This window comes from Vulpes vulpes, chromosome 7, assembly GCF_048418805.1.
Source record: "Vulpes vulpes isolate BD-2025 chromosome 7, VulVul3, whole genome shotgun sequence".
NCBI classification, from domain to species: Eukaryota; Metazoa; Chordata; class Mammalia; order Carnivora; family Canidae; genus Vulpes; species Vulpes vulpes.
In genome coordinates this window covers 92,348,511-92,366,226 of record NC_132786.1, presented here as the reverse complement: position 1 = coordinate 92,366,226, position 17,716 = coordinate 92,348,511, and the positions used below count along the sequence as shown (strand labels likewise).

General features: G+C 34.4%; 1 protein-coding gene across 11 annotated transcripts in view; it reads left to right on the top strand.

Moving 5' to 3' along the window:
• VWDE (von Willebrand factor D and EGF domains) overlaps nucleotides 1-17,716 on the top strand; it is a 73,572-nt gene that overhangs the window by 22,026 nt on the left and 33,830 nt on the right. For all 11 annotated transcript variants that reach the window (XR_012002686.1, XR_012002684.1, XR_012002685.1 and 8 more), the window contains 9 exons: nucleotides 1,641-1,888; nucleotides 2,509-2,598; nucleotides 4,375-4,519; nucleotides 7,467-7,684; nucleotides 7,926-7,999; nucleotides 9,915-10,185; nucleotides 12,393-12,601; nucleotides 12,746-13,710; nucleotides 16,744-16,880. Coding sequence is in view for 7 of the 11 variants with exons in the window: in XM_072764424.1 (XP_072620525.1) it covers nucleotides 1,641-1,888; nucleotides 2,509-2,598; nucleotides 4,375-4,519; nucleotides 7,467-7,684; nucleotides 7,926-7,999; nucleotides 9,915-10,185; nucleotides 12,393-12,601; nucleotides 12,746-13,710; nucleotides 16,744-16,880 (2,357 nt within the window). In the remaining 4 variants the exon portion in view is untranslated. The remainder of the gene's footprint in view (nucleotides 1-1,640; nucleotides 1,889-2,508; nucleotides 2,599-4,374; nucleotides 4,520-7,466; nucleotides 7,685-7,925; nucleotides 8,000-9,914; nucleotides 10,186-12,392; nucleotides 12,602-12,745; nucleotides 13,711-16,743; nucleotides 16,881-17,716) is intronic.

Sequence of the window (17,716 nt, the reverse complement as noted above, 5' to 3'; positions counted from 1 at the left end):
AACCGTTCCTTTTAAGTATATGTTGACAAAGTTTCTTTGATCTACATTGCTGTAATGATCTGTTTACCCAGAGTTGGTGCCATTTAAAATACTGATTCAGGGACGGCTGGGTGGTTCAGCGATTGAGCATCTGCCTTTGGCTCAGGGCTTGATCCTGGTTCTGGGATCGAGTCCCACATCAGGCTCCCTCCAGGGAGCCTGTTTCTCCCTCTGCCTGTGTCTCTGTGTCTCTCATGAATAAATAAATCTTTAAAAAAACAAATAAAATATTGATTCAAAAATTTTAATTTTCATGAATTATTTTCTTTTCAGTTATTTATCATCTCTTACTCTTAATCATCATTTCCACAGATAGTTCTTCCCTGTTTAGATAAAAGTTCATCTTCTTTTTCCTAATCTATTTAAGAGGGAATTTTCCCTCGGATATATAATTTTAAAAAAATCAATGTACTAGGGACGCCTGAGTGGCTCAGCAGTTGGGTGCCTGCCTTTGGCTCAGGTTGTGATCTTGGGCCTCAGGTTCGAGTCCCACATCCTCCCTGGGAGGAGTCTGCTTCTCCCTCTGCCTGTGTCTCTGCCTCTCTCTCTCAGTCTGTGTCTCTCATGAATAAATAAATTGACCTTTTAAAAAAATAAATGTACTAAAGGGTAGCCTATTATTTCAAATCTAAACATAATGATTTGGTGTTTGGCAAAATATTTACTACTTTGATAAATTTGAAAAAAATCATTTGTTACTGAGATTTTGTAACTAGATATTTAACAAAATAGCACTTTAAAATATTTCAAAATACATTAGGTTTTCTCCAATACATTTAGGTTAAAGTCCCTCAGAGTTTCCAAAAATCTATATGATGGGGCTAAAATTTTAACTTTGCAATTCTTGTAAAGTTACCATCTATTTCACAGAAGAATATTTGTACATTTTAGCACATATGTTTTAAATCTTGTAAAATTTATCACTTATTTTTTTCTTTTCTAAAACAAAACAAATCAAAACATTTAGATCCCCAAATTTAATCTTACAAGTGACCAGAGATAAAAATTGTGAAATCTTCCTGTTTCTAGAGAAAATTTCAAACATTTTTAATAACAGAAAAATGAAAAGAATAGGACTATGTTAACATTAAATGTATTTCACTGAACAGTATAATCACTCTCATAATGAGCAGCTCTTTCAATCCAGAGTAATGATGTGTTGAGTTGTAAGAGTAAATGATAACAGTAAAATAGTAAGTCATTTGAATTTACATTATAATTTTTAAGCAAGAAATTATAATGTAAAAAAAATCTTAATTTTGTTTGTTCCATCTTTTAGGAAAATCTTTCAGAAATTTCTTAAAAAGAGGTAAATTACTTTAATGTTCAAGAGCTAGACTCTTTAAGGCTAGATGTATCCAACATGCATTAATATAAACTTGATGAGCTGATGAATTTCTCTGCTATCAGTATTTCTGTGATTATGGGTCAAAATAAGAACATGCTATTTTGCTGATTGCTAGAGAATAATTATTTCTCTAAATGTTATTTTCCTTTTTCTAATATAAATCCCCGAGTTACAGTCTCCCTGAGCTTTACCCATAAGCCAGTTTCCATTCTTTAAGGTGCCTGACTACAGATCATTCATTTTCTCCCATCAGGTCAGCTGTCTGCCTCATTGCCACCACCACCCCCAGGAAGGCCGGAAGTTGTGGTGGAGCTGATTGGATCCAGGCTTTTCTGTAGGTGTGCTTTTGATGTTTCCCCTACAAACACCTCAGTGGGATTTCTCATAACTTGGTCTAGACTTTCTTCTCAAGAAATCAAAGAGGAACTGAAGCAAGAGACCACAGTTCAGGCATCCTCTCTATTAGAACTGGATGGCATAAATCTCAGACTTGGAGATAGGGTATGTTCACAAACAATTGGGTTTTCTTTTCTTTTTCTTTTCTTTTCTTTTCTTTTCTTTTCTTTTCTTTTCTTTTCTTTTCTTGTCATGAATGTATTAATTTTAAAAATGGACTTCTTAACATAACATATCCTGAAAATACTCTTGTCCCCAGAATATAAAGCACTATTGTTTTTCTTTTTCTTTTTTTCTTTGCAATTTTGCCAACTCCAGTGATAATTGCATGATCAGTAATCTTAGTGACTACGTATGAATATCCACTGTTACAGTTTGCTGTATTATCAATGAACCTTTATAACTTGATGCCTCTTTCTGGTTTTAAAATGATATGTTTTTATTCTAGAAAAATGTTTTTATTTTTTTAATGATGGTATTACTTATTATATATTTTTAAATATATCTTAAACACAAAGTCTATAGCTCTTTAATTTATGTTGAGGCTTTGAATAGCTAATACTTTTAAATGGCGGAATTTTTCTCAATTTTCAATTAAGTTTTAACATCATTTAATTTCTTATTTTCTTTTTTGCACTACCAAAAGTTAAGTACTTAATTATAAGTTTACACATATTTTCTCCATGATTTTCTACTAAATGATTATTTGTTAATTGTATTTGTAGATATTCTGTAGTGCTTCCATCTTTTTATTGGAGAAACCACACGTACAAAGTATAGCCATCGAAAGCCAAGAATTTTTTGCAGGCATTAAGGTATGTAGCCATAGGGATGGATCAGAAAGATTATTTCTCTATCACTGTGTTTTCCATACTGTGGATGCTGGTTCCAGGATCTTTTTTTTTTTTTTAAGATTTTATTTATTGACTCATGAGAGACACACAGAGAGAGGTAGAGACATAGGCAGAGGGAGCAGCAGGCTCTCACAGGGAGCCTGATGTGGGACTTGATCCCTGAACTGAGGATCACATCCTGAGCTGAAGGCAGACGCTTAACTGCTGAGCTATCTAGGCATCCCTGGTTTCAGGATCTCATCATAGACTGAATATTGAGAACCAAGAGCCTCAAAATCCTAATTTTTTAAAAAAAGGTCCAATTATACACAATAGGAACCAGGGAAAAGAGTGAGAAGAGCAACCATGTTGCCAGAACAGCATAATCACAGTGGAAGGAGAGCAGAGCTCAGACATCGGAACACAGAACCTTTGGATCTCCACTGGTGAACACTCAGCAGACAGTATCAGTGTCAGTGGTCAGCCCCCAGAAAATGTTTTTGATTAGGCTAACAGGAAGACAGTGCGGTGCTAAGAAGCATCTGTTTGAGAGCTAGACAAGAATCAAGACTGAGTAAAAACTTCCTGCCTCAAAAAAGGATTGATCTATGAACTGGGATAGGACCAGTTTTAGATTTCAATACTCCATAATCCAAATGAGGAAAACAGAGGCTGTGAAATAAGCTGAAGGTTGAGATGTTTGAGATGACAAAAGTATTTCAATTTATATATTCAAAAATACTTAGTTTTCTGTTTGCAACAATGTGGGTGAACCTAGAATGCATTATGCTAAGCGAAATAAGTCAGAGAAAGACAGATACCATATGTTTTCACTCATGTGGAATTTAAGAAACAAAACAGATGAACATATGGGAGGGAGAGGAAGAAAGAAGAGGGAGACAAACCATAAGAGACTTTTTTTTAAAGATTTTTATTTATTTATTTTTGTGGGATACAGAGAGAGAGAGAGAGAGAGAGAGAGAAAGCATGAGCAGAGAGAGAGGGAGAAGCAGGTGCCCCACTGAGTAGGGAGCCCAATGTGGGACTCGATCCCAGAACCCTGGGATCATGACCTGAGGTGAAGGCAGATGCTTAACCATCTGAGCCACCCAGGTATCCCCATAAGAGACTCTTAATGATAGAGAACAAACAGAGTTGATAGTGGGAGGTGGGCAGGAGATAGGTTAAATGGGTGATGGGTATTAAGGAGGGCACTTATGAGCACTGGGTATTATGTGTAAGTGATGAATCACTAAATTCTACCCCTGAAACTAATATTGCACTGTGTGTTAACTAACTAGAATTTAAATAAAAAACTGAAGAAAAAACCCTTAGTTTTGTAACTTATGTTAGGGATGATATTAATCCCTAAGAATAAACAGACTCTTAACCTTGGTGAGTCAGTAAACAGTAACAAACAAATGAAAGAGTGTAGGCATTTCTTTGTCTCCTCCGTTCTTCAGTAACCATTCCCAGAACCATAATCGCTAAGGCAGATTCCTACCAGACAGCCTAACAGGCTGGGGAACCAGATTATGCCTTAACTCAGAGCAGTCCAGTGACTCTACACACTGCTAATGTTTTTAAGGGTTTGGTTTTAACTGATCTTATTTAATTAAAAAAATTCCAGGGTTTAAGGTTATTACTCCCAGCTTATTTGGCAAAATATGAGCTGTTGAGAAAACTGCTCTTGCAAATTTTTGTCTTTGGAATAAATTCTATTTCTACAAATCTGCTCTACATATTTTCTTATACCAGTTACACCCTGAATTAAGCACTATATCAGAAGATGGGAAAGAATATCAGTTGAAGATAGAGAGCACAGTTCCTGTCATTTGTTCGGAATTCAATGAGCTTGACCAGGAATGCAAAATCTCATTAAAACTGAAAACTGTTGAGCAAGGTAATATACTAAATTCCCTTAATTTTATTAGATTTCAAATAATAATTAATGCTTTTTTTCTTCTAGAAAAAGTCACTGGAGTGTACACGTATAATTCATTATGTTGTGTGTTTACATCAAATTACAGCTCAGTCATGTTCATAATACTGGGCCATGTTTATGACTGTCAAAACAATCTATGTTGCAATTCACATTTATCCCTCCTGGGTTTGACCACAAACTCAGTACACATTAACTCTCTGCTAGCTCTCTTATTCCTTCTTTTCCCCTTGATGTATCTTTTATGGCCCGGTCCAATTTCCCTCCTTTTTAATCAAGGCAGAAGTAATTTTTATTGACTTTGAGCTCTTATGGAACTAAATCTTCAATATAAGTATTTTGATGTTTTTCATTCATAGCCTTATTGTCTTTTTATGTGTTTAGCATATTTGCCTAAAATATATGCTCTTAGAGAGCAAAGGTGCTATCTATTGCCTTAAGGTAATTCTCAATGTTTGGTTAATGTTTTTTGGTTTGCTTTTAAACTAATTAACTGACTATGCACATATACACACACACATACATTTTTATATGCATGCGTACACGCACACACACACACACACACACACACGACAGCAGCAACTTCACATTAAAAAAATCAAACAGACAGTAATGAGCAGCTCCTCCTCATCTTTCTCTTCTTCCTCCTCATTCTCCTCCTCCAACTTATGTTTTTTTCTTTGCTTTGTTTTCTGAGTTGGAGGGACAAACTGCCCTTTAAGTTTTTCCAGATACTCCTAACTAGGGAGGTATGATATGTTATGCTAACATAAATTCAAACTTGGGCAACGCCAATCTCCTAACCTCTCTCTAACATAAGCTGTGTTTGAGACCTTTTGTTTTAAAATTCTATTTAAATTACTAATTATATAGATTGTATGATGCATGGCTGCATATATGTCACTGTCATAGCCTATAGATAGAGATGAAATTCTCCCATAGAACACGATAGACTATGAGAGGACAGACCATATATAGCAGTCATTGGCTTTATTGAGTTTTATTTCTCCCCCTGAGACTTAGAAGCAGAGACCAAAGCATGTAAGAGATACATAAATTAGAATATAAGTTGTAAGAGAGATTCTGTTTATACAGTTTTTCACCATAAGACATAAACTGTTATGTAGTAAATACACCAAATACAATGTATCTAGGTCTTCATGTCTATGTTATATCAAATTAAACCAGAGAAACGGATAAAAATGCTAGGAGAGTCCAATGGGAATGAATGTTGCACTCAGAAAAGAGATGAATATGGAAATAGAGGCATCAGGAGAGGCTATCCCAAGACAATTGACAATAAGCAGAGACTGAGGTAATACCCCACTACCTATTTAGATTTCAGGAGCATCATGAACAACACTGTGTTGTGAAATTCAGCACAGAAATATGCACTAAAACCGTCTATCAGACTGCTTGACATAATTCTACTTCATACTATCTGTGAAAGACATATTTTGTAAATTTTACTATAGTTTATGAGGGGCAAATAGGAAGAGGATGATGTTATCAATATTTTCCAGACCTGTGTTAGACAAAGATTTTCTTCAGCTGCAAGTTTACTTTAAACTATATTTTTGTGCTCTTAATTCTTTCAACAAGACAAGCATTATTATAATAAGAAAGCGATATATTTTCTACATTTTAGAAATTGGCATGTTCCCATTATTTTTCAATTAAAAATAATTTCCCTTTTTTTGGAGAAAAATTCCTGGATTTCATTCTGGATATGCCTCATTTTATCATTTTTTAAGTGTATCTACTTCCATAGGGAACAAGTTGGTGTCTCTTAGTGATTTTCTACAATGACTGAGCTAATTTTTATAGGCTTACAGAGAACAGTATTTGGCCCTCACACTGTGGATCAAGGGAAATGATGTCAGGGGCTATATCCAAGCCAGATATATTCCATAATTACCTTAGGGAACTGGCTAAGAGTTTAGATGTTTCTGTTATTTTTTAAGTGCATAGGAACAGTATGTATTTCTTGGGGAAGAAATGTACGAGGTGGAACTTTTTTTTTTTTTCAGGAATTTGGAGTCTAGTGCAGTGTTCTATGTCAGAGCAGTATAATTTTATACTGAAAATTATGTGTGGAAGAAAAGAAAATAGAAAGTTTTTAATGACTGCTGCTTTTTTTCCACATCTCAAAAAGGTTTTGTAATCATTGATTAGATATAAGAGCAAACTTCCCTTGTTGCCAGTTTTTGGAGCAATCTATCCTTTTTGTTTAGTTACACATTTGCGATGTTCTTCTCTTCTGTTACCATTTTCTTTCTAAATTATTAGTTTTTATTCTTTGTTCCATAGGAAAGGGAGCATCTTAGGGCTCTGAATATATTGGGCCATTTGGGAGATGAAAAGCAATAGAGAGTTCATTACTGGTATGGAGTTACTTAATTTATTTTAATTTTTCCATTTTTAAGATGATGATACAATAATCATCTCTATCAATAATCATTGCTAACACTCATCAATGGATAGAACATAAGTACAAACCCTGTGAAATATTACAGACATATCTGGACACGAAGCACAATTTTTAGGTGGAAAGAACATCAAATTATATTCCTTGGTGGTAGAATTATGATTTTTTTTACAGAAATACAATCAATCTTATATATTGCTTTTGGATTTTTTACAGGTACACATGGGTTTATAACCTTATTGAAAATAGTACTGTGTATGTATAGATATATGTTTATATTGCAGTTGATTAATTATTTGTAAAGATTGGGAAGGGTTCATAGCTTTGGTTTTATTTAGACAAAATTACAGCCATATTTTTTAAATTATAGAAAATAAGAATAATCTCTCAACTCAGTGTTCCATGTTAATCAAGTTATTACATGTTTTGGTTGGTATATTTCCTTAAAAAAAAATCTCAATGTATTCTTTCACAAAATAGGTAAAGAACAGCTAGGTTTAAATTTGGCATTGTCTTCCTGTCACGTGGACCTTCACCGAACATCATCCTGTGCTAATGGATCCTGTAGCCATGCTTTTGTGTACTACACTGCTGTAACAGATTTTTCTCGAGATGGAGATCGAGTTACAAACATTGTAGTGGAGCCTATAGTTCATGAGGATTTCCTGTGGAACAGCTACATTCCAGACAGCATCCAGGTTGACAAATTACAAAAATATCTTTACAATTGGAGCTTTAAAAATATATATATTTATTTGATCAATGCATCTTGTAAACTTTTCATTTCAAAATTGTTTTTTCCATTTTAAATGATTCAATTTCAATAACTATGATAAAACAATAATTAATGAAAAAGTCATTGAGATTGCTAAGAAATTTATTGTGTATCAGTAAATACGATTAATGATAATATTTACCAAAAATATCTTTGCTTTTAAGATCAAAGTAAAGGATGTCCCAACTGCTTACTGCTATTCATTTACTGACCCACATATAATTACATTTGATGGCAGGTAATTTCCTGAAAGTTTTTTCTTATAGTAGTTGTTGTTTTCTTTGGATTTTGCTGTTGTCTTGTTTGAAATATCTTACTATTTTATTATTTCTTCATCCTCGTCACTGAAAAATTAGAAGGGAAGGCATATATGGATATCGCTGGCTTGTTTCAAACTACTGATTTAATTGTATGGAGTGTTTTTACCTTAAAATTTGGCCCTTGGTAAATACACAAATTAGTTGTGAGCTGAATTTGTAAAAATGAAAATTCTTGCAAATATGAACAATCATTTCAACTTGATCATTTAGTTATTTTTAATAATGGTTTCTTTAGTGATATTTTAGTATATTACATTTCTGAATGATACTGAAATAATCTTTAGGATTTAGGCAAAATGATTAGACTAACACATTATAATTATTTTTAAAACTAAGCATTTCTACTTCATGACGAGAATAATCAGGGTAAAACTATTGTAGCCATCATGAATAGCTGGATATCTGCCCCTGGAATGCAAGTAAAGTGGGCAAAATGATCAAAAAGTAATCTAAGCTATCTTGCTATTAATATCTACCTATGAGGATTTAAACTCAGTTATACCATTCTGGGAAATATTTAATTTTAAGATGTCACTAAAGAAAATTATAAGAACACCTCTTTGTTGAGTCAAAATTTTCTTCATGATGTAAGGTAATTTATTCTTTACAAAAAATTTTTTAAAGATTTTATTTATTTATTCAGAGAGACACAGAGAGACAGAGACATAGGCAGAGGGAGAAACAAGCTCCTCGCAGGGAGCCTGATGAAGAACTTGATCCCGGATCCCAGGATCACTCCCCGAGTGGAAGGCAGGTGCCCAACCACTGAGCCACCCAGGCACTCTGCATGATCCCAGGATCTGGGAGCAAGTCCCACATCGGCCTCCCTGCAGGGAGCCTGTTTCTCCCTCTGCCTATGTCTCTGCCTCTCTCTCTCTCTCTCTATCTCTCTCTATCTCTCTGTGTGTGTGTGTCTCTCATGAATAAATAAATAAATATATTTTTTTAATTTTTTAATGTGATCATTGTCAGTAATATTTTTCAATATGAGCAAATAGATTTTGAACTCCATAGCAAATGATAATCTAGAAGTTGGAGCAAGTGTTGAAAAGTTGTGGAAATTGATCCCACATGCAAGAATCCTTTATGGTTACAATGAAAAGCTTAGAAGTTTTAGTGGAAAAGCCTCCAGAAAGCATAGTTGGGATTACTTTAATTGGTTATAATTCAACAAGATTAATTGTGCAATGAGTGACAAACTTTGTGCTAAATGCTGAGGGTATGACAGTGCATAAAACAAACATCCTCTGCTCTCATGCAGCTTATATCTATATAGGTAAAGAGAGATATGCACAATTAATAAATAAAATACATAGTGTATCTAAGGAACATAGGTGCTATGAAGAAAAAAAATACAGCAAGGATGAGAGGAGAAGAATCTAGCAGGAGTTGACTGAAGTGGTGAAAGGAAGAAACAAGTAGTGAGATCACTACTTTGTTTCATTCAGTTCTCTAAACTAATATGAAGCAGGGATGCTTGGGTGGCTCAGTCGATCAAGCATCAGACTCTTGATTTGGGCTCAAGATCATGATCTCAGGTTCCTGGCAGGGACCTCCTGTAGGGCTACACACTCAGCAAGGAGTCAGCTTGAGATTCTCTCTCTCTCTCCCTCTGCCCCTCCTCCCTCTCACATGCATGCATGCACTCCCTCTCTCAAATAAGTAAATCTTAATAAAATAATATGAAGCTATGAGAAATATGGATTTTTCATTCTTGCATCAAAATATATTGAATGTGTATTAATAAATTTAACACACATTTTTTTTGCTTATAACATATTACTGTGGTATTTTGTACCAATTCTTAATGCAGTTGATTTTTGTTAATGATAGGGTATATGATAATTTCAAGACTGGAACATTCGTGCTTTATAAGAGTATGTCACGTGATTTTGAAGTCCATGTACGCCAGTGGGACTGTGGAAGCCTTCACTATCCTGTGTCATGTAACTGCGGGTTTGTTGCCAAAGAAGAAAGTGATGTAGTAACTTTCGACATGTGCAGTGGTCAGCTACATGAATCACAGCCATATTTATCTGTAAAGAGTCAAGATGTAACCAGCAATGTCAAGATAAGTGAATCTTATTTAGGAAGAAAAGTCACAGTATGTATAATTCTTTACAATTAAAAGTATTTTTCCTCTTTTTCCTATAGATTTTGGCTTAAAGTCTGAACTTTTTTTCATCTCCATTAAATTAAGAACTATCGTTTTCTAACATAACTTTTTTTCCCCAAAATAGCTTTTTGATTAATACTGATCTTAGAAGGAATAACATTTTTTTTCACTTTGCACACACAAATAGACACAACATGGTTAAGACTCTGTTAAATCTAAGCAGCCTTATTTTAAGATTTTGGTAACTTGATGGGTCATTCCTAAAAATTATTTTTGATGGTACCTAATAAATTATATGTTACACAGAAATGAAATATATAATTAAGAATAAATATTCAGGAGTAGTTAGCCAATTTTTGAAATGAGTACAGGTGGTTCTGCCTCAGGAATAGGCTGGCAGGTACATGGAAGAGATTAGAAAACCAACAAACAGATCCAAGAATATGTATTCATTAATATTTTAAAATAATGCTTGACATCTATAAGCTCTTTATGTTATAATGTCATTTTCCTTTTATCTTCCAAGAAAGTAAATTCCAGGTGAATAAGGTTCAAATTTGAATGAAAATAGTAGAAAAGATAGGTGAATTTTTTTTTACCTGAGGTGAACAAGAATTTTTAAACATAATGTTACATATTTGAATTCCATCCTCAAAAAACCAAAATGCAAATGAAAAATTGGGGAAATATTTTCTACATATAAAACATACAGCTAGTAGAGAAAATATGCCCTTTTAAAAATATTTTTCTATCTTCCAATCTTTTTTTTTTTTTTAAAGAAACTCTACAGCCAACGTGGGGCTTGAACTCAAAACCCCAAGATCAAGAACCACTACTGACTGAGCCAGCCAGGTGCTCTTAGAAAACAATCTTATACTTTACTAATAACCGGCACTCCAATTAAAATGAACAAATAATATACACAGGCAATTTACAAAAGAAATAAAACTGATAAATATATCCAAAAGTATAAATAACCAACAAAAATATGAAAACCACAACCTCATTAGTAAAGAAATGCAGATTAAACATCTCATACAATATTGGCAAGAGTAGAAATAGTATCTACACTCTTTCCAGAGAACACATATATTATGCATGCATAAATTCTTTGCATGTCATTTTTCAAGAAGTTTTCCTTCTAGAAATTTACCATAATAAATAATTAAGTATATGCAGAGCCCCAGTGATATTCATTGCATCTCTCTCTAAAGGAAAAAGTTGAAATTAATCAGTCATGAATATTTTAGGTTAACCAAAACTCTAAGTGATGTCATATAATAGAACACTTTCTGGTCATTAAAGTTTTGGAGTTGATTGTATTTTTTGGAGTTGATTGTATTTATTGACAGGCAAAGATAGTTTTAGAAGAAAGAAGAATTAGAAGAATCTGCACCACATTAATATTAACTAGCTCAGATTGAATTAAGTAATATAAGGTTTGTTTGCTTTTCAAATAATTTTCAGGAATGAGCACTTACCATTTCTATAAAGAGAAAAAAGTGCCATTTTTAAATTTAAAAAATTAAAGGAGAAGGAGTCAGAAGAACAGACACAGATGGTGTATCTTCATGATTTTTAGAGGATAGTTTCTCAACATTCAAGTCCCTGATCTGGGAGTGGTGATAGGCCTTCAAGGAGGATCACAGATGACACAGGCTATTAAGATCATTCAACAAACCCCTTGCTCTCATTCCAACTCCCCAGATATGCCCTGGTTATAATTTGACTTCTGATTAAATTTGCCTACTGTGAAGATGAGAATATTGATTAGCCACAGGAACATATATTCTTCTGGAATTATATTTATCTGTATAAATTAATTACTTGGTAGTCTAAAATCTATATTTAATTATCATCAGAGACATTACTTGGTAAACATTATCCTCAACATCTATAACTGTTTTGATTGTATAAAATATCTCACCTTAGTTTAAATTTATTTAAAGAAAGAGGCTTGAACAATATTTATCAATGAAAGAATCAAGATGGAGATCAAATTTCAAGTCAGCAAAGTGCAAAAGCCCACTGGTTTGACATATAGCATTAAAAGGAAAATTGTAGTCTGAAGAAAATCAGTATTCTGTTCTCTTTTTATATTGAAGGAATAAATGAATTTATTTCTTCTCAAATAATAGTTTTTTTCTTAATCCATGTTGAATATTGTTTAAGCATCTTTTATTTCTGTATTTCAGATCTGGTTTTCTTCTGGAGCTTTTATCCGTGCTGATCTTAGTGAATGGGGCATGAGTTTAACAATCAGAGCCCCTAGCCTAGACTACCGAAACACTCTGGGACTCTGTGGCACCTTTGATAATAACCCAGAAAATGATTTCCATAATAAAAATGGGATAAAAATTGATCTAACATTTAATAATTGTGTTGCTTTTATTAATGAGTGGAGGTAAGAAGGTAAACTTTTCATTTGTTATTGTATTCACGTTTGACTTAAACTGGTGACACGATTCTCAGATTTTTTTTGCAACACACTACTGAGAAAACATGTTCTTGTCCAATTTACTATTCTTTTCTGTTTTTCACCTGGAAGGATTTTGCCGGGGAAAAGCATGTTTGACACAATGCCAATTTCTCCGCCATCACCTGGAAAACTCTCCTATTGTAGCTGCTCATTGAACACTAATTCATTATATCCTTTTGATCACCTGGACAGTATATCTCAACAAGAGATTATTTCAGGTTGCAAAGATCTCAAACATGCCAAATTCTCTTTCCTGATACCAGAACTAGATGTCACCTCTGAATATATTAATTCAGAAGCTCTCATCAGAGGGATAAATGAGTATACATCTGGAGAAGAAAATAACTTGAACTTCCTGTCTCAAGAAAAAAAGCATGTGAACCTAAGCAAACTGGAATTACATTTACAAAAACATCCTGGAAATGAAAAACAAGAGGCACCGAAGACTTTGGACAACGGGAAACATACACAGGATCAGGGGAGCCACAGCCAGGAAATGAGGCGGGATCCACAAAACAGATGGAAACGGCAAAACTTTTATGAGTTTCTTCCTATGTTTGCTTTCCAGAGTCTCAGCCAAAGTGACCTAGAAGAATTGACTTATTTTTTCCCTGAGGACCATACTGAGGATGTCCACCAGGAGTTTGTCCCTACGTGGCCCACACCCTCTGGTCTCACCGAAGGCCACACTTTGGCACTGTGCCAGCAGACTCTTGCCAACTCTAGTGTAGGAAGACGCTGTCTTGCCTTTCTGGGCAAGAGTCTGGACAATGCTATAGATATGTGTGTTAAGGATGTTCTCCTAAAAGATGACCTCAGCTGGGCAGAAGCAGGTGTGGCTCTTTTAGAAAATGAATGTGAAAAGAGAATTTTGGAAGAGGGGAAATACAATGCAGAAGAAAATAGCAAGTCAGTCGAAGATATTCTCTTGGTACTAAAATGCCCCAATTTATGCAGCGGCCATGGGCAGTGCATGGAATGGGGATGCGCATGTTCCCCTGGCTTTGGTTCCTATGACTGCAGTGATTCGCATGGTAAGTACTCTCCAACTTCGATATTGTGTATGTTATTTGATTATGAAAATTCTTTGTTTTTTACCTTCAGTATCTTAACAATATTTGTTCAGATTATATAGGGCAAAGAACACAAATTATTTAATCAATATAGTAATAATTCTTCCAAAGTGTCTCATCTTACTCAGAGTAAAAGCTGAGGTACTTATAGTAGCCTATACTGCACAACATAATCAGGCACGCAGTAACTCTTCAGTCATCCCCTACAACTAAAACCCTTACTCATTTCATTCGACCCACTTTGGTTTCTGTAAAGCCAAGTTCTCTTGACCTCAGGGTCTTTGCACACAGCTCATCCCTCCACTTGTAAAGAATAATTATTTTTTCTAGAACTCAAATTTAATATTTTTTGAGTACTGTGTTTATAATATTCTGCTAATCATACCAATTTGCTTAATTTTTCTCTAGTCCACCTACATGGTACAAACTATTATATCTCAATATGTAAGAGAAAGAAATTTTTAAAAATCAATTTGAGGGGCGCTCAGGTGGCTCAGCCAGTTAAGCGTCTGTCTTTGGCTCAGGTCATGGTCTCTGGGTCGAGGGATCAAGTGCTTCCTCAGGCTCCCTGCTCAGTGAGGTGTCTGCTTTTCCCTTTCCCTCTGCCCCCAACCCCGGCCTTGCTCTCTCTCTCACAAATAAATAAAATCTTTTTTAAAAAATCTACTTGATTTCATTAGCTATTAAACCAATTACTCCTCCTGATTTTCCTTCTACCCCCACCATCCTGCTCTTTTCCATCTGCAGACTTTGCCATCTCAGTAAATGCACACTTCATTTCTCTTACTGTTCACATTAAAAACTTGTAGTCATGTTGACTTTTCCTCTTTTTTTCATGCCTCAAGCTTAATCCGTTAGGAGCAAATCCTGCTCTAGCTTCAACGATTTTCATTTCTTCCCCTGGTACAACTTAGTCCAAGCCACCATTAGCTCTCACCTAATTATAAATTCTCTCAAAGCTTATTCTCCACGCAGCAACTAAAATGATCCCTTTGAGGGGCACCTGGGTGGCTCAGCGGTTGAGTGTCTGCCTTTGGCTCAAGTTGTAATGCCAGGGTTCTGGAATTGAGTCCCACGTCAGGCTCCTCGCAGGAAGCCTGCTTCTCTCTCTGCCTTTCTCTCTGTATCTCTCATGAATAGATGAATAAAATCTTAAAAAAAAAATAGTAATCCCTTTGAAATGATAGTGAGATCACAGTACTCCTGCTTAAATCTCTCTAATGGCTCTCCCCTCTCCTTCCAAGTAAAATCTACATTCCCTACCATGGCCTAGAAGCCCCTATCCAATGGGAGTCTCCTCTCTCACTGAATTTCATCTGTTATTCTCTCTATAACTCATTTCACTGCTCCCCAGTATTCTTAAGTGGTTGTTTGCTGTTTCTCAAAGGGCCAAACCTGCTTCTTCCTCAGAATCTTTGCATTTACTTCTTTCAACATGTATCTTCATGAAGGACTTCCTTCTCATCTCTCTTCAAATGTCATATTATCTGAGACTTCTTCCATGGTCATTCAAAATAAAGTGGTTTTCTTCACACAAGTCTATAGTCTTTATGTCCCTTCATATGGTTAATATAGATGTTTTCTCCCTAGTCTTGAAAACATTTATGTTATACACTTTATTTTTCATATGTTTATTTTTTTGTCCTCCTATATTAGAATGTAAGTTATATGAAGGCAGGATCTTTATTCTGGCTATATATCCCAGGTACCTAGAATAACCAGAAAAATAGAAATTGCTTAGTAAACAGTTTGTCGAATATGAAAGCATAAACTATCAAATATGTTTTTATAATTTTCATAAGCATTTTTGGGATTCTGAGTACACAAATTATGATTTTATATTCCACTGCTAGTAAAGTTCTATTCACTTCAGTTTTGCCAATAGAGGATTCAATTACTTTTATTTATTTTTTTTTAATTTTTTTTATTTATTTATGATAGTCACAGAGAGAGAGAGAGAGAGAGAGAGAGAGAGAGAGGGAGGCAGAGACACAGGCAGAGGGAGAAGCAGGCTCCATGCACCGGGAGCCCGACGTGGGATTCGATCCCGGGTCTCCAGGATCGCGCCCTGGGCCAAAGGCAGGCGCCAAACCGCTGCGCCACCCAGGGATCCCTCAATTACTTTTATATGCTGCATTAATCTATTTTGACAACCAGATCTTGCTTATACAAATACTGTGTTATCTTACCAATGCCAGAATCATAGATATAACTATATGAAGATCAGTTAACTCTGTCCGCTAAGAGAATTTTTTTTCTATGATTGAAAGTACATCTAAGATTATGGTGGCATATAAGATAGCAATGATACCTAAAAACATTAATAACAGTTAAATGAAATTTTGATACCTCTTCTGTTTAAGAATTTTTAAGAATTTTAATACATTACATTGCTAGTTATACTATTTTTTAAAAATATTTTATTTATGTATTCATGAGAGATACAGAGAGAGAAAGGCAGAGATACAAGCAGAGACACAAGCAGAGGGAGAAACCGCATCCTACAGGGAGCCCAATGCAGGACTCCATCCCCAGACCCCAGGACCATGCCCTGAGCTGCAGGCAGATGCTCTGCCACTGAGCCACCCAGACCTCCCTAATTACAGTATTTTATTACAAAAGTATTTTTTTCTGTAACCTATCTCTATGGCACAGACCAAAATGGCAAGAACAAAACACAGACCATTGTAGTAGTAATTTCTTAATACTTGTAAATAATTGGTATTAAACTTTATTAAAACATGAATTAAACCTGCATATTTAGGTACTGGTAATATCTTTATTGCTATTTTTATTGGTTTGATGGTGGGTCACACTTCTTTTAACATCAGATTATTCTTAATATTTAATAGTTTAATTAATGTGCTAATATTTGGAGTAGACTTCAAAGTATTGTGTTCCATATGCTTTTAATTTGGACCTTGAAAATAATTAGTTTATTTTTCTGGAATTAAAGAAAATTTATCCATTTTGTTTTATCATTCTTTCCAAAAGATATGCCTCCTGAAATTATAGAACTTGAGAATGCTGGATTCTGTAATATTCGAAAATATAATTGTATGATAGTGAGAGTGTTTGGTAAAGGCTTCAAAGAATCACCTTCAATTAAATGTGAAGTTACTAAACTGCAGGTATGTTAAATTTAGTGTTGAAAAACAATTATATTTATGAGTTATTCAGATTAATTTTATCTTGGACTAATTTGGTTTACCAATTAGCAACATAATCCCAAAAGATGTCATATCCACAGAGAGCTCAGTAGGAAAATAGCTAAGTTGCTTAACCTTAAAGCTTCTCCCTTATTTGTTAACTCTATTAAACTATTTTATATAATTCTTATTGCAGTATTGGTTCACTATTCCAGTCATACTAAGAAATTAATATGATATTAAGCTTGATATGCAAGCTTCTGTATTCATCGAAATGTAAAACCACAAAGAATGGAGATCATTTTTGTCCAAGACAATCTGTATAACTTATAGGACATAAGGATATGAACAATTCCCTTTACAGGACAAAAAGATGAAGATTAACTGCACTTATCCTGTATATTCTCTTACTATGGATTTCAAAAAGAAAATAGTGTTTTTCTTTCTTTGGGCTACAAACAGCACGTATGATCACTCAGTCTGAACACTGGTATATCAGATTATACCTTATTTGGATGATTACTTGTATGTTCTTCTTTTTCTTTATTCAAGTGGATTTTTATTTTAAGGAAAATTCTTTAAAGTACTTACTTGGAGAAGCTTGAAAACTTAAAACAACAAATGATATTTTAGCATTCTTTATACTTTTTTCTCTAAATTGCTGAAGCCAAATATAATACTGGGTTTGAGAATTTAAGGAGGAAATAACTTTTATATCTGTCTTTATCAAATCATGATACAAGTTTACTTACTTCCATGTTTTTTGAGTAGAGCTTTTCTAAATAACCATGAAATATTTTAATCCCAATGAAATAAGA